At 42.8% G+C, this 22,395-nt stretch overlaps 1 protein-coding gene across 2 annotated transcripts in view; it reads left to right on the plus strand.

Annotated features, from left to right (window-relative positions):
• LOC143127684 (TBC1 domain family member 10A-like) overlaps positions 1-10,282 on the plus strand; it is a 19,353-nt gene extending 9,071 nt beyond the window's left edge. For both annotated transcript variants that reach the window (XM_076289321.1, XM_076289322.1), the window contains 4 exons: positions 757-822; positions 2,330-2,519; positions 5,763-5,917; positions 6,366-10,282. In XM_076289321.1, the coding sequence (XP_076145436.1) occupies positions 757-822; positions 2,330-2,519; positions 5,763-5,917; positions 6,366-6,821 (867 nt within the window). In that variant the 3' untranslated portion in view covers positions 6,822-10,282. The remainder of the gene's footprint in view (positions 1-756; positions 823-2,329; positions 2,520-5,762; positions 5,918-6,365) is intronic.
• The last annotated feature ends 12,113 nt before the right edge of the window (positions 10,283-22,395 follow it).

Raw genomic sequence — 22,395 nt, forward strand, 5'->3', positions numbered from 1 at the left:
TGAACGATTTGTGTGTTAACATTCTATTGTAACGGTAATTGCAATGTTGCTTTCATCAAGCTCACGTCCAGTTCCACTGTATGTTCGCGGAGAACTACCTCCTCAGACTGTTTGCGATTGTTCGCAAACGTTCGCCGAAAACTCAAGGCTAACGGAAAACTGTTTGCAAACGTTCGCAAGCGTTCGCGAATTCGTTCGCAAGCGTTCACAAACACACCTCAGTAGTCTATAGCCACCGTTTCATACACACACTAGTGGTCATACTCACTCACAAGTCTTGATGCACCATCATACATCATCATACATTGACCATTAACACAGATAAAATAACTTTTTTAGATGTAGATTTTATTCTATTTTATTGTATTTATTCTATTCATCTGTGGTACTTTTATCATGACATTTTATGGTGTTACTGTGTGCACTGTTGAATCACCGGGACCTGAGCACTAGAATTTTTATATTGCTTATGAATGTTGGAATGGCAATGAAGGATCCTTGGTCCAGATGTCCTGTGTAAGGTGCATTTGTCACTGACCAGGGCATATGAGTATGTAGGAAAGGGTAGCTCTCTTGATCTTGTAGTTGCCATTAAATATTATTCAGGAGGTAATCATCTGCCACACTCAAATGCTGACTGTGTGTAGTTAAGGATGTACCTCTCAAGACTGCTTGAACAGAACGGCTCATGTGTTTATACGGTTTGTGTGTGTTTGTGTGCGTCTCTGTACCTGCATGTGTGTTTTCCTCTCTCAGGATGCATTCTGGGGTTTGGTGCAGATCTGTGAGAAGTACCTCCCCGGATACTACAGTGCTGGACTGGTAAATGAAAACCTTTTCCTTTCACACTTGCTGTCAAACCCCCTCAAATACACACACACACACACTCATTATTAGGTCAAGACATTACACCCTCACACACACACTCACACACATTATCAGGCCAAGACATTACAACCGTGTTTACATCCTGATACTGAAAGCACCATCCCTCAGCTGGCATGCACATGGCACACACGTGCTTTGGCACAGACAGGATGTTGTTAGCGGCTCTTCGTGTGCCCGTGGGCGTCTGCCCTGCATGGCGGTCACATGCCGACAGGTCCAAGGGTCACCACAACCTTTAGGGTCGTAATGGAAAACTCAGGGCTCTTCATTTACCGAGCCCAGGTTGTAAAGAGACACACAAGCCATAAAAAAAGAGTTTTGGGCTTCACTGAGGTTATTTTGAGCTTTTTGCCGCTGTTTGTTTTTACATCTAAAGGGAACAGAAGGGAACTTTGTTCCATTTGTAGAGTCTCGGTTAGGACCAGAATGTTGACATGCAAATAGAATTAGTCTTTTTCCTTTTAAAGGCCATGTAATAATATTTGATGGCACATTAACTCCATTGCATGCGTTTTAACTGACCGCTAATGGGAGAGTGAAGATAAGCTGTCCACACACACACACGACATTCCACAGCAGCTCGTCCATCAAGGCTTGGTCACTCAGGCCAGACGAGCTTTCCACATCTGTGCAGTGAGACTCGTGTTTATGTGGGAGAATTTACTGGCCAACACGCACGGTTTTGTCAGGGCTAATGTGTTTAAGAGGTACAACCAAAGTATTTGTTGTTTGTTGGCTGAGCTAGGAGCAATCTTTTGCCCTTGGGCTGCTTTTTTTGTGTGTGTGTGAGTGTGTTTGCGCGTGTGTGTGTGCGCGTGTGTGTGTGCGCGTGTGTGTGTGTGCGTGCGTGTGTGCGTGCGTGCGTGTGTGTGCGTGTGTGTGTGTGCGTGTGTGTGTGTGCGTGCGTGCGTGTACACTGTAGGTCTCACTGCTGACCTTTGTAAGCTAACAAGCTATTAGCAGCCAGTCATTGCGGAGCAGTTTGCGGTAGATAATGGAGGAATTAAATTACACTCAGGAGTTCCTTCTCTCTCTTTCTTTCCCCTCTCACTCTTTCTTTTTATGTTTTTCCTTACTGTCTTCACTATGGCTCATTCTTAGTGCCAAATGCTTTGCAGTCTGTTGGGGTGCTGCTAGCACTGATGTGGATAGCAGGCACAGAGGACTCTAGTTTAATATCCCTCAGGCACTGTTCTAAGGCCCCCTTTCTGTCAGAGTGAATATGGCGCCCCCTGCTGGATGGATATACACATGAGCATGTGTATATTTAGTCTATAGACACCTCAGTGCACCCAGTTTAATATCATCCCTTCCTTCCTGCTTGCTCTTGCTTGCTCTGATAAAGAAGAATAAGACAATATTAATGTTAATGGTCCTCTATAAATGAATAAAATGGAATGAATATTGCTAACTTGACCTGGACTTTGCTTGCCGTCTCCAGGAGGCCATCCAGCTGGACGGGGAGATCCTGTTTGCGCTGCTGAAGCGCGCCTCCCCCGTGGCGCACCGCCACCTGAAGAAGCACAAGATCGAGCCCATCCTCTACATGACCGAGTGGTTCATGTGCGCCTTCTCGCGCACGCTGCCCTGGGCCTCGGTGCTGCGCGTCTGGGACATGTTCTTCTGCGAGGGTAAGGAGAGCCTCAGAGTGACCCTCAGAGTGACCCTCACAGAAGGGCCTGGGTAAGATTGGGTAACACTGACTTGACTTGGGTAGACCGTCCGCAGAGACTCTACAGATGGCTTGCTGAAATTCAAGTTCAGTCTTTAAAACATTGAGGAGTTGCTGTGTGGGATGTTCTCCATTTTGGATGGAAAACCCATTTAAATACCAGCAGTGTAATGGCATTCCTGGCAAACTTTCAGTCCTCTCTCCATGTCGGTGTTACTGCCTTTAGAGCTTTTACTTGGCAGCCCTGTATTATTGTATTAGGATACACACACACACACACACCAACATACACACACACACACACACACACACAAATTTAATCTTAACAGATATTATGTACTTTTTATAAAACAAATAAAATATGTAGTCGGATCTTAAGTTCCCTTCTGGTCCTTACTGGTCCTACAACTCATTAGGTTGCAGAATTATATTTGAGCAATAAATCGGGGAGAAACAGTAAAGATCACCAGAAGTCTGGCCTCTGGTATGGATTTTATTGATGGTTCTTGTCCTTGTCAGCCATCTGCTGCTGTGTCTTCCCCTCCGAAACCTCCTCCTGGGGACGGAGCCTTTGTGCTTCTGTGTGGCACTCCAGAAACAGGCCTCCCACTCGGCCTCCTCCTTTCTGTCTCCAGCCTCTGGCCTCAACGCTGTCTCTTGCTCTTCCTCATCATTCGTCCTTCTGAAGCTAAACAAATTGGGGGAGCATTTCATTAAAATTAGTCTAACTGCTGAACCATTATGATGTTTTAAATGTGAGCTCACTTTTTACATAGCTCACGTATTGCTCAAGTCAGGTTTTGGTGGTGCAAGGCTACTCCTTACACCCAATGTGAGCAGATGTATTCTACTCACCCAGAGTCGAGTCCACTTCATACAGGAGACTGTCGATCATTGGCTTTTACTTCATGTTCTCGCTCATTTCTCTCTGATACTTCCAACACTTTGTCCAAGAATGTGTCCAGATCATCCAGGACATTTAGGACATCTTCAGGGATCTCCATGGGCATTGTGATTTCCTCTTTGTAAACTTCGTTGACCAGTCCATTTTTGTCATGCTCGACCTGCTTTCAGCTCATTTATTAGGAACCTTTGCAGTTCTATTTTGGTCTTCTTTTTGTTTTTCTTTTCAGTTTAATCCATGTCCTCATCAGTGTTAACTCCTAAAGCCTCAAGTTCATTTAGAGCAGATAGGACATGTTCAGGGATCTCCATGGGCATAGTGAACCCGTCTTCGTAAGCCCTGTTGTCCAGACCAATTTTGCCATGCTCAACCCGCTTCAGCTCCTTTATTAGGAGCTTTTGTAGTTTCTTTTTGGTCTTTTTGTTTTTCTTTTTAGTCTCATCCACGTCCTCATCAATGTTAACTCCCAAAGCCTCCAGTTCTCTTTTTAACTTCACCAGTCCGTATTTTCTGACGCGTCTCTTAATTGTTTTACCTTCATCCTGCCTTGCTGCTAGGCAGCAGGCTAAGCACCAGCAGAACCACATTAAAAACAGATCACCAGAAATCACAGTTATCAAATTATCAAAAAAATCTAAAACCAGCCAACTTCTATACAAACTCAAGCAAAAGTGAACAAAAATTCCAGTTTACCCTGTGCTCTGTTCTATGATGATGTTGCCTAGCCACCTTTATGACCCTAAACAGCATGGTTTAATACTTGTTACCAGTTAAATGCATCATTCAATGGAATCTTTGGAATCATTGTCTCTCTTGACTCTTTTGATTATGTAGTTATCCTCATATCCATATTTATTCACTAGAACAGTTTATTTATTTACAGTAGCATCTTTCATACAAGTGCTTTATTATATAAGAAAATAAAATGAAAGGATAATTAAAATGTAATAGGAGTATAAAAAATATAGGAGAATGATGCACTGCAAAGTCCCATAACCATTGCTATCGGAACCTTACTGGAACGGTTAGTTAGAAGTGATTAGGTTGCAGAATTATGTTTGTTTATGGATCAGTGATGGGTGGAAATTAATACCCCCCCCCCCCAAAAAAAAAAATTATAAAATAAATAAATAAATAAAATAACATGATTGCCAACAATATTAACATGCTTTGTAATGTACATACATTTACATACTTTATAATGTAAAGGGCTGTCCAATTTGTTTACAGTTACCGGTACATAAAACGGTCTAGGAGTCTAGTCATGAAATAGATGAGAAGTCTTAAATATCTAAGTTATCTTCATTTAACATCGATGTTGCGATGCTAAGTACATCAGAATGCCTCAGTACATGGCACCTGTATAACACAATGATGTTGAAAATCCATGAATATTTGAAGAGTTTGCTTCCGGAACGATATATCCTCCATTTTAATGATTTTTTTTAAATCTTTTTTAATTTAATTTATCTTTACTCAGTCCAAACAACACAACAGCAGTTTCATTAATATTATCTGAAATACACAAATAAATAACATGACTTAGTAACATTTTCAAAAATGGAGATATAGCGTTTTGGAACTGAACTCTTTATCTCATGTAAACAACTTAACTTAAAGCAGCACTAAACAAACAAATTAAATATGAGTCTTTTGCAACAAAATATGAACATAACAGAATTCCTGTAGCATAGCAGCTCTTTTATCTATTACTGAACATCAAGAAAGAACATCAAGAAAGTAAACTAGGATATCATTATGAGTTCTTTAAACATGAGTTACTTTAAAACTAGCCTTTTTTTGGGTGACCATAAGGTTATATTGGGATGTCAGTAACAGGGGGATCAGCATATTTGATTATGGAATGCGTTGTCAGGTAGAAAGTCTGTTGCTGTCAGACATTGTTTACTTAGTCAACTCACCCAGTGTACCGATGAATTTCATACTCCGTTGAAAAAAAGTATATTTAGTATTTTCAAAATACAAAATACAGTATTTTATTTTGATACATGGCATGGCTGCTGTATTTTGATGGTCATATTCAAATTTGTAACTCGTTTAAATGTCACTCAGCAACTGTAGGATGATATCAGAAAACTGTGCAGTGGTCTCTTAATTTTTTGAAGAGCGGTATATGTTGCGCTGATATTTGGCTGCAAACATGTAGACCAAGATGAGCTAAAAAAGTGTACTCAAAATATCTCTTCTGGGTTGGCAGGTCTGAAATCACATACAGTAAAAGGAATGTCAAGAGAGCCCATGTGCATGTTCTCACCACTCACCTCTTGTTTCTCCCAGGGGTGAAGATCATCTTCCGGGTGGGGCTGGTGCTGTTGAGATGCATGCTGGGATCTCAGGAGAAGCTGAAGGCTTACCAGGGCCAGTACGAGACCATGGAGCTGCTCAGGCACATCGAGCCACGCTACATGCACGAGACTTTCCTGGTCAACGAGGTAGGAGCCAATCACAGACCTGTACCAACATGGGAGAGCCAATCAGATCCTTTGTTATATCCCACACAGTTAATCTGAAAAACGTCCCTTACTCATGCTGATGTAACTGAGCACATGTCTTAGTCAGTCATTTTTGTGTTTTGTTGAGCTAGGCTAGGGACTCATCAGGGCAAATTAATTGAAATGAACTGGTCCGCTATGACCTAATAGCAGACCAGTTGTACTTAATGTTGGTCAGCATCAGCAGTACTATAGACATTTTCTCATTGAAAAAGTGCCTTGAAATGTCTTCACTTCACTACAAACATATATAGTAATATCTAAGGATGATGATCAGTTACTTCACCAACAACAGAACTGTAGGATATATAACATAACGGCATCTCACCTGATGGTCTATCTCTTCTCGTGTGTGTGTGTGTGTGTGTGTGTGTGTGTGCGTGTGCAGGTGATTGAGCTGCAGGTGTCAGAGCGGGACGTGGAGAAGGAGCACCTGTCCCAGTTGCGGCGCTGGAAGGAGACGCGCGGCGAGCTGCACGCCAAGTCCCCTCCCAGGATGCACGGCGCCCGCGCCATCATGAGCGCCGAGCCGCCCAGCCGCCAGGACCTCCGCCAGAACCCCACCATCATCGTGGAGTCGCCGGTGGCGGCCGAGAACGATGGGGGGCGGCCAGCATCCGCCGAGGACAAGAAGGCGAAGAAGGTGAAGAAGAAGACAAAGGGGAAGGGCGAGAAGGAGGAAGAGGCGGAGGACGAGGAGAGGGGACAGACGGCAGCGGTCGCGGAGTTGCCACCGGTGGAGGTGACCAACCCGTACCCCGCGCTCGCTGAGCCCGAAGACTCACCGAGCACGCTGGGGTCACAGCAGAGTCTAAGCAGCGGCGAAAACGACACCTACCTGTAGGGTCGGAGTCGAGGTGGGATGGCGCAGTGGGGAGAGGACATTTGACCCTGCTGCTGACCAGCCACGGACTGCCATCGCCACGCTGTTGTATCGGCCATCCAGCGTGACCGATATGGGCGTATCCATGGAAAACCCCCGTCCACGTTTTAACACTCAGGATCTTTAACTGGAAGGGAGGACGTTTTGGCAACCAAGGGAGCATCGATCTACTGCCAAAGTTTCAGGAGTGAAAGGCATGAAATGAGTGGGAGAGACGTGGTGGGGCTTTGTGTCTTTTTGCACAGATGAGAGGGGTGTGGATGTCAGTGACATGGCATGGGGAGAAGGTGGGGTGATTTTTAATCAAAGACACTTTTGTTAGGGTGGCACTTATATTTGTGGAGAGGGGCCCAACAGGTACACACACACACACACACACACACACACACACACACATATATACACACACACTCTCACTCACAGCCATAGGGTAGATGCTGCATAGCCGATGACAACCTAGATCTGGTGTCCTCCTCCAAGGCCTGCAGCTAATGCATAGCCACGGATACAGATCCCATAATGCACTACAGGGCCAGGAGAGTGGGCAGCTGACCTGGCTCATTGGTTTAGCTCTGTGCTGAAGCAGCCTTTGCCATCTCTTCCTTTTCTCAGTAAAGCCGTATGCCCTGAAGAGATGACCTCTTGTCAAACTTGCCCATTTGTTTTCTTAGTTACTCTAACACCAGTGTCTCAGATAGTACACAGTGGTGCTGCTAGTTATCACTCAATTATCCCAAACTAGCCCTGACTTGAAGAAGCGTCGACACACATGTCATATCAGATGGTTTATAATATATAGATCCATACTGCCCCAGCACACCAGAAAAAGGGTGGTGATCAAAGCAAAGTGGTCCATGGTGAGGTTATACAACAGTTGTTAAGGCTCTAGGCTCACTTTCTCAGATAGCAGAAAAATAAAGTTGGTCTCTAACTTTGTTATTTCATATGTGACTCGTAAGTTATCAGGAGTTGATGAAGGACGAACAGGAGTCTCAGGCATTAGGGAGGTTGTACGTCATGTGTTACCATTTTCAATCTGGTAACAGTTTTTCGATTCCGGTACATGACAAAAATGTGTTGATGTGGTGAAAGTTGTCTTCCTGGGTAAATTTGCATCACTATTTAATGCCACAGAGTTTCCGCTTTTTGCCTACTTAATGCCGACCAAGTGGCTCAGAAAGGGAAATGAAACAGCTAGTACTCCTTGTGAAACTTTCATCTCTTCATCGACTCCTGTTTGACATCAGTGCTGACCTGTGAGCCAAGTCAGCTAGTGCTTCCCAGTCTGAATGGACACCATCACCAGATAGTCCTGTTCTGCATCAATGCAGGTTCTTGTTTTCCAGACTCTTAACTAGACCACCGTATTCCACTCTGGTTGTAGTGTCTCTGTTTGGCCACAGGGTGGCCCTGGTGGACCTCTTCTAGTATCTGGAGGTTGTGATTTGGGATAATCCTGGTGGCAAAAAGCGAACTGGATTTAGCTGCAATGGAAGTTTATTTCTCATTTGATCACTATAGGCAAGCTGGCCATTTTGATACAGAACACAAAATAGCTGTCTTATCCAGGTTCACCTGAGGCACTGATCACCATATGCACATCTTTAAATGTTGTAGTACATTTCATCCCCACTGCTTACAGGTATAGCTACCTGTGTATTGGTGCTTAGTGACTTTGACTGTCAGCTTTTAAGACACACACACACACACACACACACAAAGACCCTTTATGCTGAGACAACAAACCCAATGCTGCTTCATAGAATGCATTGATCATTGATCATGATCATTTCTTGACTTACATGCTAGGACACTTTGGTGGCTCTTCCCATGGTTTAGCAGGAGAGCAAGGGTAGAGTGGGAGAATGAGTGGGTGAATGCCAGATTCACAGACCTTTCCCATTCTTAGCCAATCACATACATGTATGAGCTCTGTTCCGCTCTGAACCCAACCAGGCAGCTGTGCCTCAACAGTCCTTCACAGCTCGACGTCAATCAGCAGCCTGTGCTGCAGCCTAAGTATGAACTCTTAGTATGGAGTATGAGTAGCCTACTAAGTATGAAATCTTAGTATGGAGTATGAGTAGCCTACTAAGTATGAACTCTTAGTATGGAGTATGAGTAGCCAACTAAGTATGAAATCTTAGTATGGTATGAGTAGCCTACAAAGTATGAAATCTTAGTATGGAATATGAGTAGCCTACTATGAACTCTTAGTATGGAGTATGAGTAGCCTACTAAGTATCAAATCTTAGTATGGAGTATGAATAGCCTACTAAGTATGAATCCAGACATATCTCTGCAAGCAGTACAATCAGACCACTAGCGTGTACACTCAAGCTCTGCATCTGACCACCACTCGGACATGTTTCACACTTCATCTTCTTTCTTTCAGAGATAGACGAGAGAGTTAGCACTACTCTGCCTGTCTTTGGTAATGTTACTGAGAAATATTTCGCACATTTATTAATGTACAGATCTGTGACTATTTTGAAGGGATGTTGTATACAGCACCTTTGGGAACAACAATGAAAAAAGAAGTGAGTATTTTTCCCCTTGTGTATAAAGTTGTACATTGCTTAGCCAATTATATAGATTTTAATAGGGCAGAAAAGCACTTTGTCCTCAGCCAAATCCTTCATTTACTTAATATCTGGTTTGGTTTGATTAGATTTGGTTAGGTCAGGAGTTTTTGCATGGGATGATCCTTCATCATATTTAATTAGTTCTGTATGTTAAACTTGTTTTATGCGTTCCCTATACAAACACTTTTCCAATGAATCAGACCCTTTGCCACGGTAACCTGTACCAGTCATCCATGGGATGTTGGTCATCTTCCCTCTGGTGCTAACGCTTGTTAGCTGCCGTTCTGTTCCTACGTGTTTGTCTGATTTCCACTGCAGATGCAAAGCACTACGGGATTGGAGAGGTCATCAGACCGCATAGGAACTATAACCGTGCAGACAAGCCTCATGGTTGTATCTTGTCAAATGATCGGACCGTTTCTGTATTCCTGTCCTAAATCGATGTAAGACCAGAATTTTTTGATGATTAATATATGTATGAGATAGGCCTAAAGCATTTATTTGAGTTAATTTTGGGAGTGCTGATTTATCAGTTGTATGAAGAGATTTTATTGAAAGAGAGATGTTGTGCCAAAGCACTTTAAGACCGTTGAAGGAAATTCATCGTCTCTTTTTTTTAGTTGAACATTGAAACAAACAAGTGTCGACCTGATTGTGAAATGGTAATGAAACTAATGGACCAATCTATGCACATTTATTTCTGTACCTCGTGGACCAGAAGATGTTGGCACATGTCCTCTTTATGTTCACTCTTCCAATAGAATGAAGTGTTGCGTCTTTGGAAGGCTGGATTCCTGTCACCTCTCCCTCAAAATAAAATTTGATACTATGTCACAAGCATGGCTTTATTGTCGTATTTACACCTAGTGCCGCCTATTTCATCTGATAGAACCTTCAAGAACCTTCAAGTGGTGGTGGTGATGATGGTCATGATGATTCATGGATGAGGAAGAAGAAAAAAGGGGAGGGTGAAGAGAGAGAAAGAGCTTCTTCTGTCCTGGTGAACCAAGGCATCCTCCCCCCCCCACCCCCTCTGCGTGCGCTCTCCCTGGACACCTGTTCGTCCAAGTCTTTCAGTCGATCTCTGGTGTTTAGCATCTCAATGGGGCCTGGCAAGCCTCCCCACGTCTCCGTCAGCTTCAAGTCAAGTCAGTTTTATTTGTATAGCTTCCCCAGCTCCAGTCCCCGTAGCCCCAATCTACCCCCTCTCCTCTCAACCCCAAACATAGAAGTATGTCTGATGCCTTATCTGTGTGCCTCTTAACGGAAAATACTTTTCTAATACTTCCTGATTGGCAATGTTGTGCAGTGTTCATATATTTTAATTGGCAACAGAACAGCTGAAGCCTTTGAAATACGAAGCTCATATAGTGCATGTCGCTTCCAGTGGCTCAAGTGTGCACAAGGAACCCACCGGCCCTGGAGTAGGAGAGGAAGAGTCGTTTCAGTGTTCTCTTGTTATTACCGGTAATCTGTCTGTTATGCTAACTACATGCGTGCTGACTGCCTTTCTGTGTCATTCAACAACACCTGACCAGACTTGCAGTGGTCTCCTGATGGTAGCCTACACCAATCCCATTTCCTCCCTGAGCCTATGCATAGTTAAAACTCTCGTTATCATCAGAAAATTACCAATTTGATGATGAGTAGAAGAAATTTGATTGTCTTTGTAATCCTGCAGCAGTGCCCTGACCCTGACATGCTTCCCTGCAGCTAACTGAGCTCCTTGCTCTCCTCCCGTCTCCCCCTCTGAGGAACAGGTGTCCCAGCACTGAGGTCACCCCCTCCGCCACACACTCCCACCACGCAGCTCTGCAGGATGGCAGAACAGAACACAGAGAGGTGGGTCAGATCACCGTGGTAATGCACCTCTGCACCTCCAGTAATGTTATACACACGGTATGGGGCACTCTTTCTTTTTTAAAGAGGGGGAAGCACATCTGTGAGCAGAGCTTCCATATCAAAGTGGGAAGTCTGGTGAGCTTTGCATGCTACAGGCTACATAATACGTCGAAATTTGGTTGGTTTTGTGTCTTTTTCTGTCACACACACACACACACGATATGGGGGGCAATATCTTTTTTAAAGAGGCAGAAGCACATCTGTGGGCAGAGCGTCCATCAAAGTGGGAAGTCAGATGTTAAAACTTGGTTGGTTTTGTGGTCACAATTTGTGGTATGTCTCTCACAACTCAGACTGACTCACTCACTCACACACACACACACACACATACACAGACACACATAGTTGGACACTATCTCACACTCACCCTCTATCTCTGGAGCCAGTAAGAACACCCGTCTTCCATCTCACTGATATGAGGTCTTAGAGCCCCCCCCCCCCCCCCAAAACACACACACACACACCCTCCCTGTCTGTCCTGGCCTCCGTGTGTGTGTGTCGCCCCGTGCAGTCCCAGGCCCTTTAACTGTGAGAAATGTGCATTCCGTCACAGGCCCCCTTTTTTCACTGGATCCTGTTTCCGACATCGAACGCACAAAGGCCGAGCGTTCCCAGAAAACACCGGGGGCGAAATGGCATCACGTCCTTGGTAATAGGAGCCTGGAGAAAATCCTCAACAGGTGACTTCCACTTGGGCCCCCTTTCTCTGGCCGGGCCAGACATACTGCACAGGGGCACTGGGGCACTGCACAAGGCCCGCCGCACAACAGCCTGGTCTCAGCTCAACGCTGTTTAGTTTCAGTGTATGTCTGGCTGTAATTCAACTCAAAGGTTTTACGTCTTTACCAGTCACCCTTCAGTCATTGGTTTACTGGTCAGCCAGGGATTTAGTTAGTGTTAAATGTTGTGCTGTGATATCACATTTTGAGTTTATCACTACTCAGTCTAACTCTTATCACCTTGTTCTTTTAAATCGGGGTTGTTTATGCTTGAAAGGGAACCACTCTGAAGGCACTGATAAGCTCACAGAGACATATGCATGGGCTGTCTGCAAGATTATTTTGCACCATAAGAGGATTTTGGGGCCCCTCCAAACCTCTTTGTTGACGTGCAACACCAGGAGCCCTTCTTCTCCACCGTAGGTCTTAACCCCCTACCTACACTGATCCATTCTGCACTGGCCAGGAGGCCACAGTAATGTCAACATGTCGAAGGAAAAAGGTGCCTGACGTTGCACTGAAATGACTGGATTAGCATTTTTGCAAGGAAGTTTTATCTTCATCGAAATGTTTTTAGTTACATTCTTCATTAGCATTTCAGTTGATAAACATCTCAAAAACTGACTTAAATATGCCAATTTTTGTAGAAAAAAAATAGAGCTTGACCTTTGCTATAGAAATAAGACTTTCTTTCGTTAGCTTAGTTAATGGGAAGAGATGAGATGAGGTCCTGTACATGAACAGGCCTTTTGATGGAGACTGGTTGGCTGAGTTGATTCTTTGTGCACGTAGCCTTTGAACATAGCCTACTGTTTAACCCAAGTGTGTTTGATGAGGGTAATGCCCCTGTAGCCTGAAGGTCTAGAGCCATATAATCGTGTGTCCAGCATGGATAACAAATTCAAGAGCTCCTTTGTTGACCCTGCTCACTCAAGAGGGAAGAGGAAGGGACAGTTGAGGCCATTATTCTCATTAGATGAAATAATTCCCATCAGATAAACACCGTCCATCTGCATATCCCTGTTTTGACTGAAGGCTCAAGTTGATTGTGTGTGTTTGTGTGTGTGTGTGTGTGCGCGCACATCCGTGTGTGCGTGCATGTGTGCATCTGCGTGTCTATGTCTGTGTGTGTACGTGTTTTGACTGAAGACCCAAGTTGATTGTGTCTCTGTGTGTGTGTGTGTGTGTGTGTGTGCGCATGTCTGTCTGTCTGCATGCATGCGTGCGTATCTGTGTGTGTATGTGTCTGTGTGTGTCTGTTAGAAAGAAAGAGTGTGCGTGAGAGAATGTGTGTGTGTGTGTGTTTGTTTGTTTGTTTGTTGATGTTTGTCCATCACTGACATGGAAAACTTCAGTAGCTGGCACACATGTGTATGTGTCGGACAGGAAGCTGCTTGATACAGGCAGGGGTCAAAAGGTCAAACAGATGCTTTTTTTTTTAGTGGGACTGCTGCACAGGAAGAGTCTCGACACAGGATGACTTTGTGAGAGGGGACATTTCGGCTGCGCTTCCCTGCATGCCTTTACTATTTAAAACATTTTATTTGCCTTCAGAGGTCCATTGTCATCTAAGCTGTTTAGAAAATGGAATCCAGCACAAAAAACCGAAATATTTCAAGCAATTTTAAAATCCTAAACCAAAGAGGTTCTCTGGAACTAAAGGGGGGAGATGAGAAGGGACATTTGACCAATTCATTGTAAATTGACATAAAAACATCTTTGTTAATGATCTCATTTAATCTAATGGCTTAACTGTGTGTTCTCTCACTCGGTTTTCTCTCTTCCCGTGTTAAATTAGCGCAGTATTCACAAGCCAGCCACACATGAGCAATCCCAAACAACAACAACAACATAAATAAATACATGAATCACGGCATGGGGCAGTATATCTAATCTACCATAAACACTCCAAACATGGATAGGTTGTAATTAGCCTTTTAAAGAGATTAAACTCTTCTAATCCCTCCTAGCCATCTTAAAATCTCACCATGTGTGTCATATAGCCTGTTTTCTTTTGGCTGTGCAGAATATTAAAAAAGGCCTTTTATGGTAAGAGATGGATAACGAGATTAAGTGATTTATATGGGTATTGTTCCTGTTGTTGTTACTGCATTTGGGTATGTTTACTGGCATGGCTGTTTTCTGAGTACTCAGAGTTACATGCCCATCCTACTGTCTTCAGTGTGTGTTTGTGTGTGTGTGTGTGTGTGTCACATACAGCCAGGTCACCGAGGAGACTTGTTTAGTTTTTATCTGAGGAGGGTGTTTTTCCTTCAATCTCGATGCGATCTGCAGTCACTTCCTGGCATTGTGAGTGCAGGTCCCTGCTGTCTCCTCTCTTCCTGTCGTAGATGAGCACTCGCTCTCCACTCCTCTCCTCTCCTTAGCCGTCCACGAGGATATCTGGAGCTCTGGAGCAGGACACACAAACACATTCATCCCCCTCTCTCTCACTCTCATACACAAACATGTACACACACACACACAAACATGCAATAAACATTAATATACAGACACAGACACACAATAAATATAACCATACACACACATACACAGACATAAACATACAATAAACATTAATATACAGACACATGTACTTACACATAATAAATACACACACAAACAAAATTGTATATTTAGATGTATTCTGGACAGTGTAATATTAGCACATTATATTGAGATCATATGCCCACTCTTTGTATTGACAATAATGTGTATTTACATTATTTTGCTGTGTATGGCAGTCCTGTACTATGGGTGCACACAAAACCTTCATCATGAGAAATATTGGTAGACTGTTCAGTGTTCTGACAGTGTTCAGACTGTTTTCTGTGGATGCTTCAGTCTGCTGCTGTGGAAACGCATTCTTGGGAAGTCCGGCCTGGGCTGAGGAAGAGATCAAAGCGGTAGCAGCCGGTGATAGGAGACTCTGATGGAAATAGAGTTTCTCTCTATATATTTCTGTACACGTTATGGGGTGTCTCAAAGAGATTTATTCTTCAAAGAATACATTTCCTCTTGAAAGAATACTTGCGAAGAAAACCTAAATGTACATTTTGTCCTAAGACCCTTACAATGCACAGAAAGTCCTCCATTGCCAAAGTCATATTGTGTAACTTCAAAAGCCTAAACAATGGCAGACTGTGTGATGTCATGCCAGTGTGTGTGTGTCAGTGTGCATCTGCATTGGCGGTGTCTGGGAATATGTGAGTCACACACACACACACACACAGTGACAGCTTTTAAAAATGAGAAAGCACTGAGACCAGCTTAAATATGGACTGATTGCTTAACCATACCAGCAACGGAACCTTGAAGCCACGGGGCACAATAGCTCATTGTGTTTAGACTGTAGTATTCATGGGTGATACATTTGCGCAGCGTGTGTGTGTGTGCGTGCATGTGTGTGTGTGTGTGCGTGTGCGTGAGTGCGTGCGTGCGTGCGTGCGTGTGTGTAATTTGTCTAAGACCTTGTGTTAGAAAGCGTGAATTTCAGGGTCATACGACACCACTCCACTTAAAAAGCACAGACTTCAGTAAAATGCCATAATTCTCCACTCGGCCATCTCCTGTTTCGGCTGCGCTCTTAAGCGAAGGCTATCTCTTCCATTACTGTTGGCACGCTGCCACCCTCGCCACCTGCAGTGTCCCAAACTCTGCCCCAGCACTCGTGGGCTGTGCCGTGCTCATGTTCTGTGCGTTTGGAAGTGTGCAACTCTTTTCTGTATGCAAGTCTCTGAGGCGTCGTTTTCCTGTTTGTTATTTAAGTCTCCTACATTTCTTACTCTGTAAGTTAGTGGGGCTGTATGAGAGCTAAAGAGGGAAACATTTGGCCACAGAGCAGATGCAATGGAGTGATGTTCTGCCTCATTAGACACATTTCTTTCAAACTCATCGCCATTCTATTTATTATCAAATTGCTCATTTCTGAAATGGTGTCAAGGAATGTTCTTACAATAAAAATGCATGACTATAAACAGATGGTTGTAATAAATCAAACAGTCAGATCTGGAAGAGAATGGCACAGTCTTAATTAATTGCACAAATCTCACATTATATACTTGTTATGTAATTACCCTTAAAAAGCACTCTAACTAAAGTAATAGAACTCTATATTAATTTGGCACATGCAACAACAAAACAATAGCTGGCATTAAACTCCACTGACCACCTGTGCTGCATCACATAAAAGAACCAATGGCTACAAGCAGAAATTATTGTGTACTGAACTGAATAGTAATTGACTTGCTTGGCCAACATTGCAGTGTAATGAAAGCCTAAACTCTTTACTTTTCACTCTTTAATTAAGCCTAATACTAATAGTTACCTCATTAATTACTACAAATTATGTCATGATCAACTGAGCATTGCATAATAATAAATTACTTCTAATGCTAGTAATTGGTGATAATATGTTGATGATGTTTATAATTTGTCTAACATTAGTGTAACATTTCTAAAGTGCACTGTAAAAAGAGAATAACTACATTTGAAATCGTTCATGCTACCAGTGGAAGCTTGGGTCAGATGATGGCAGTTGATTACAGGTCTAGCTCAGACATAACATTTAAGAGTATTGGAATCAGAACTTCAGATTGTTATATTCAGATTGTTCTATTCATTCATAGTTCATGTGTTGATGCTCTTATTAATGCTTCTTAATATGTGTCCTACATTTACAGCCAGAATTAATATGTGCTACATTTACAGCCAGAATTAATATGTGTCCTACATTTACAGTCAGAATTAATATGTGTCCTACATTTACAGTTATGGCTGGATAGAAGTATTCGAGTTAGCTTCTTCCATATAGAGATGAAATTCTGTTTCTGTAATGTCTCTGAGTATATCTGTGTGTGACTGTGTTTAAAGATAAGAGGGCATATTATGGATTTGCAGTGTTTCGCTGTTCTGCATGGGTGCATCCCCTGCATCAGTAGCTATCTGCTCTGGATTGCCAGGTTGGCACTGTTTTGTTGTGGCTCGCGTAAAATGGGTTGACCAACACCATCTCCCGTCAGCCTGGAAGGATACTTAGACCCTGACTATTTTCCTGCTTAGTTAGAGCAACTGGTGGATGTTTGTGCTCATGCCATGCTGTCTCTCCCTTGATGTGCATCATTGGAATATTCTGTTCTTAATGTGATGTGCATCATTGTAAATGATACTCTATTTCTAATTTGTTCCTATACCATTACCTGACTGGGTCTTTCATCTTTAATATCAATTTATTGCCAAATACTTTTTGAGCCTTCAGTGAATCCACTGAAGCAGATTATCATGAAGACCATGATGCATCAGTAACCATATATAGCAAATGGTCTTCATGTGTAGCAAATTGACAATATCTGATCAATCATGTTCAGAGAGTTAGTTGGCTAACAAAACAAATGTCATCTTTGTCCTATCAAGCATTTTCTCATTTCTCATTGAACTATGTATACGTTCAAAGAGTATGCCTTTCAAATACTGGGAAAATGTTTAACTAACCGTAACTAAACCCTTAACAACCATAACTGAATGTTAATCATGGTTACAAGAGGCAGGCTTGTTCTTCATTATGGGACTAAAGACCATTGTGTATCATTTCAGGTCCATCTCTACATCCATGGAAATGCAAGCCAATAGCCTGCTGGCTAACACTGGCACATTTACAGAAACATTCATTAATGTGTGTTGTCACATAAATAAGCAAAATGAAATGGAATTGATTAGTTTCGTCCTGCAGATATAAGTTTTTGCTATCGTCATACATGTAGACAGTAGTTGAGAAGGAAAGGTGATGATACATTGGGCTATTTTTTGAGCATTGTTGCTGAGCAACCACATAACAAGTTTTATGTGTTCTGATTGGATGATCATGATAATTTGCCTACTGAGGATTTAAGTACTCCAGAAGAAAAACTGATGCCCAATATCAATGGGAATGTAAAAACAGCTGCCCCATGTGTCATCAGCTGAAGAGAAAAATAAGGGGGGAAAGGATAGGAGGAAAAGAAAGAGTGAGGACATGAGGAAGGCAGAAGAAGAAGAACATTTACCCCCTAAATCATATTCATCCTAAATTTTATGTGGATGATTACATGTAGGCCTACATCTACTGCCAACCTGAACATCTGCAAACTGACTAAGTGTTTACCTTCAACCCCAGATTATGACTAAGGTCACCCTCACCTGTAGGAAACCAACCCAGCCAAGCTTTCTCATCTGGCCCAGATGGCCTGGGGCCATGCCCCCCTCCCCCCAACATACACACGCACACACACACACACACACACACACACACACACGTACGTCTATTTAATCTATTACTTCATCACTACACTGATTCTGTGTATAAAGTGGGCAGTGTTTGAAAGCAACAGCTTTTCTCTGCCAACCACATGCCATAAATCTGCAAACAGACAACAGATCAACTCTGCTGACCTGTCTGTAACAACTGAACTTGTCAAGTGGCACAAACTAACCACCGAACCCACTGAGGGCCAGAGAATGTGGCTAGAGGAACCCAATGCAGTTTTATCACCTTAAAGTTACGGCTTCAAACTCATGATATACTGCTATATAGAGAATGAAGTCTCTGACATTGCCAATGCATACCCAGAATGATATTGCACTGTGTAGAGCTGTTGATCAGGTAGGATCATGACTCTTTTAGTTGGTTTTAACTATACTGTGTAAGTGCTAAATGGGGTTATATTGAAGCCAATGGGCATAGATATGGACAAGAGGCAACTTTTTGAGCAATGCTGCAGGGGAACCACATCATGGTTCCATGTGTTCCCTTATTAAAGTTCTCAAGAAACTGATGGTGGAAGTTTTTCCCAGTATTTAGTTCAAAAATATGTCAAGCCATTTGATTGTAATCTTGATGATTACGGCTTACAGATCATGAAAACCAAAAATGAGTATCTCAAAATATTACAATAAAGAGGTTATAATAGGCTACAAAAATGTAGCTTTCCTGAGCCTTTAAACTCTTAGTCTGGTTCAGTAAACACAACCACAATCACGGGAAAGACTGCACACTTGATAGTTGTCGAGAAGCCACTCACTGACACCCTCCACCAGGAGGGTAAGCCACAGAAGGTGGGCCGGGTATTTACGGAGTGCTGTATGAAGGCATATTCATTGAAAGTTGACTGGAATGGAAAAGTGTGGTAGGAAAAGGTGTGCGAGCAACAAGGATGACAGCAGCCTTGAGAAAATTGTCAAGCCAAGTTTATTCATAAACTTGAGGGAACTTCACAAGGAGTGGACTGAGGCTGGAGTCTGCATCAAGAGTCACCATGCACAGACGTGTCCAGGAAATCCTAGTGTCAAGCCACTCCTGAATCAGAGACCAGGTTAGATCGTCTTATACCTGGGCTAAGAAGAGACAGAACTGGACCGTTGTTCAGGGGTCCAAACTCCTCTTTTCACATAAAAACAGAATTTGCATTTCATTTGGATATGAGGGTCTAATCAATATCCCAAGACTCTGGAGGAAGAGTGGAGAGGCACAGAATCCAAGTTGCTTGAAGTCCAGTTTGATGTTTCCACAGCCAGTGATTATTTGGGGTGCCATGTCATTTGCTGGTGTTGGTCCACTGGGTTTTATCAAGTCCAGAGTTACAGTAATGCAGCCTTCTACCAGGATACTTAAGTGCACTTCATGATTTCATCTGCTGAAAATGAGAGACACCAGACCCAACAATACAGATAACCTTAAGGTTGCAAAGCAACCTGGGCTTCCATTACACCTCAGCAGTGCCACAGGCTGATTACCTCCATACCACGCCACATTGATGCAGTCATTTGTGCAATAGGAGCCAGAACAAGTATTGAGTGTATAAATGAACTATTTTAGATTAGTCAAATTAGTCAGATTGGATCATTTCTTTTCAAAAGGTCGACATTTCTATATTATAACCTCCTTATTCTAATGTTTTGAGATCATTTTTGGTTTTCATGAGCTGTAAGCCGTAATCATCAAGATTACAACAAAATGGCTTGACATATTTCACTTTATATCTAATGAATCTAGAATATATGAAATATCCACCTTTTGAACTAAATTAGGGGGTAAAAATGAACTTTTCCACGATATTCAAATTTTTTGAGACCCACCTGTATATCTAAGGAGAAAGGAGAAAGTATGGTGTGGAATGAGAGAAAGTGCACGTGTGTGCATTTGTGTCTGTGTTTATGTCTATGTGTGTGTGTTTGGTTTGTGTCTGTATGTGTGTGTGTATGAGGGAGAGAGAGAGAGAGAGAGATGTGAGTGATGAGATAGAAGCAGAGTGATAGTGAAAAGAAGAATGCTGTTCCCTCTCCTACTGTTTAAACATATGGGCAGAGGATGTGGCCCTGTGAAAGAGATTTATGTGCCTCTGTTCACTCTTCCTGGCCGGGTCCTGTTTGTGCAGTCCGGCTGGCCAAAGGTGAAAAGGTGAGACGCCCACACCTCGCAGCCTTATTCTGCTGGTTCAGCCGGTCCATATGACCCTGAAGTAAGACAACAAACACAGTAATAACACAGCAGGGCTGCAACAATTAATTGACTAATTGTCAACTATGAAATTAATCGTAAACTATTTGCCATTAATTAACAAAGAGAATACCTTTGATCGGAGCTTATTAAACGTGAAAACTTTCTACTTACTCCTCGACAAAACAGCATTTAAGGACATAATTTTGGGCTTTGGGGAACACGAATCAACATTTTCTTACCAAATTCTGACAATTTATTGTTCAAACAACTAATCAATTAAAAAAAATAAACAGATTAATCGACTATGAAAATAATCATTAGTTGCACTTGCTACCCTAACAAACTGTCATATTCGTGAGCAGGAAGTGTCATTACAGATCCCAAATGGTCAACAGGTCTTGGACTCTCATTTGAAACATGTAGCCTTATCAGTTACTCAGCACTTTTCCACAATGAAGGAACTTCTTTCATCAGCAAAGGAATCTGTGTATAGACATGATTTGATGTAGATTCTACATGGTAAGATTCAGTTAAAAAAAAAAAACTTGAGGTCTTCAGATAGATGTGTGCGTTTGTTTTCTGCACAAACTCACACATTTGTGCGAAGCCTTTAGGCCACTGTGAATTCCTCTGATCTAGTCCATTTCATGTTAACACAAGAACATGTGTAAATGAAACTGAAATGGCATTTTCATGCTTGCAGGCTGCATACCATTTACCATGAAACCATAATATAATAATTGCAACTATTATGTCAGGATGACAGGTCTTAATGTTTTGCCACAATCCTTAACGCGACAAGAAAGATGCACACATGTTTAGAACAACTTCCCATCCTTTTCCTCACAGTCTGTAACACAGAAAGAATATCTGTGGCCAGAGCAAAGTCAGATGCCCGAAGGGACTGTCAGGCCGAAGTTAATTAAGAAAAGATAGATAGATAACACTGGTCGCATGCGATTGGTTTATTCCATGCCACTTCACTAGAGGTCTCGCCCATTTCAGTGTCCCTTCCTTGACGTAGCTTCCCTCTACCTATCGCCGCCGAACTCGGGCCCACAGCATGATAAAAGCAGTTCCTCAGTCTATTCCTCAGTGTCCCAGGGGTGTTATTGTGGTATAGATCAGTCAGACCCTTGCATACTGTACTGGACTACAGTATGCAAGGGTCGTCTATTGACTTTTCCCCGTCCTGTAGCCTTCACCTTGTCTCCTTAACATTTTACTCAGTCCATCTCCAGCATGGATTCACATCTGATGTGCGTTGACAGATCTGAAACTATACAGTCATTGATTTGTGTGTGTTTATACATTTCTATACTATTACTCAGAAGGTTACCGCAGAATTCTGAATGTTTAGGGGGCCAAAGTACCACAAAGTAAGCTGCATGCCTTGCCTATTTTCATGCAGCCTAAGAGTACATAGCATATACCGCATGTACATAGCACGGCTATGGCTATTTCAGAAAAAAAAAAATTGTGGCGTGGACAATAAGAGCTGACCACCTCAGGAAGAGAAACAAAAGCCTGATCAATGAGTGCAACCCCATGTGACGTTTCTAATCCCCCCATGCTGTTGTTAGACCCCAGCAGATTGACACATATCCTGTAAGGCTGGGTCTCTTTCCTGGCCAGCCCGGCTGGTCTGTTGGCTAGTGGCTCCATCATGGCTGCCCACTGTGGAGGACACTGGTGCTGAGTAGCCCATAGGGAGCCATAGGTCGTCAAAGTGGCATAGAAGGAAGGACGTGGTCCTCCTGGACACAGCAGCAGGGGGTGTGTGGCGCTTGGTGCGGCCAAGACCTTCTCCTTTCCCCCCTTAAAACAATAGCTGGCAGGGTTGTCTACTTTTCCCT

The sequence above is a fragment of the Alosa pseudoharengus genome, unplaced genomic scaffold, assembly GCF_046254945.1.
Source record: "Alosa pseudoharengus isolate Yale_2024_CS ecotype anadromous, Long Island Sound unplaced genomic scaffold, YU_APseudo_1.1 YU_APseudo_1.1_scf_17, whole genome shotgun sequence".
NCBI lineage: Eukaryota > Metazoa > Chordata > Actinopteri > Clupeiformes > Clupeidae > Alosa > Alosa pseudoharengus.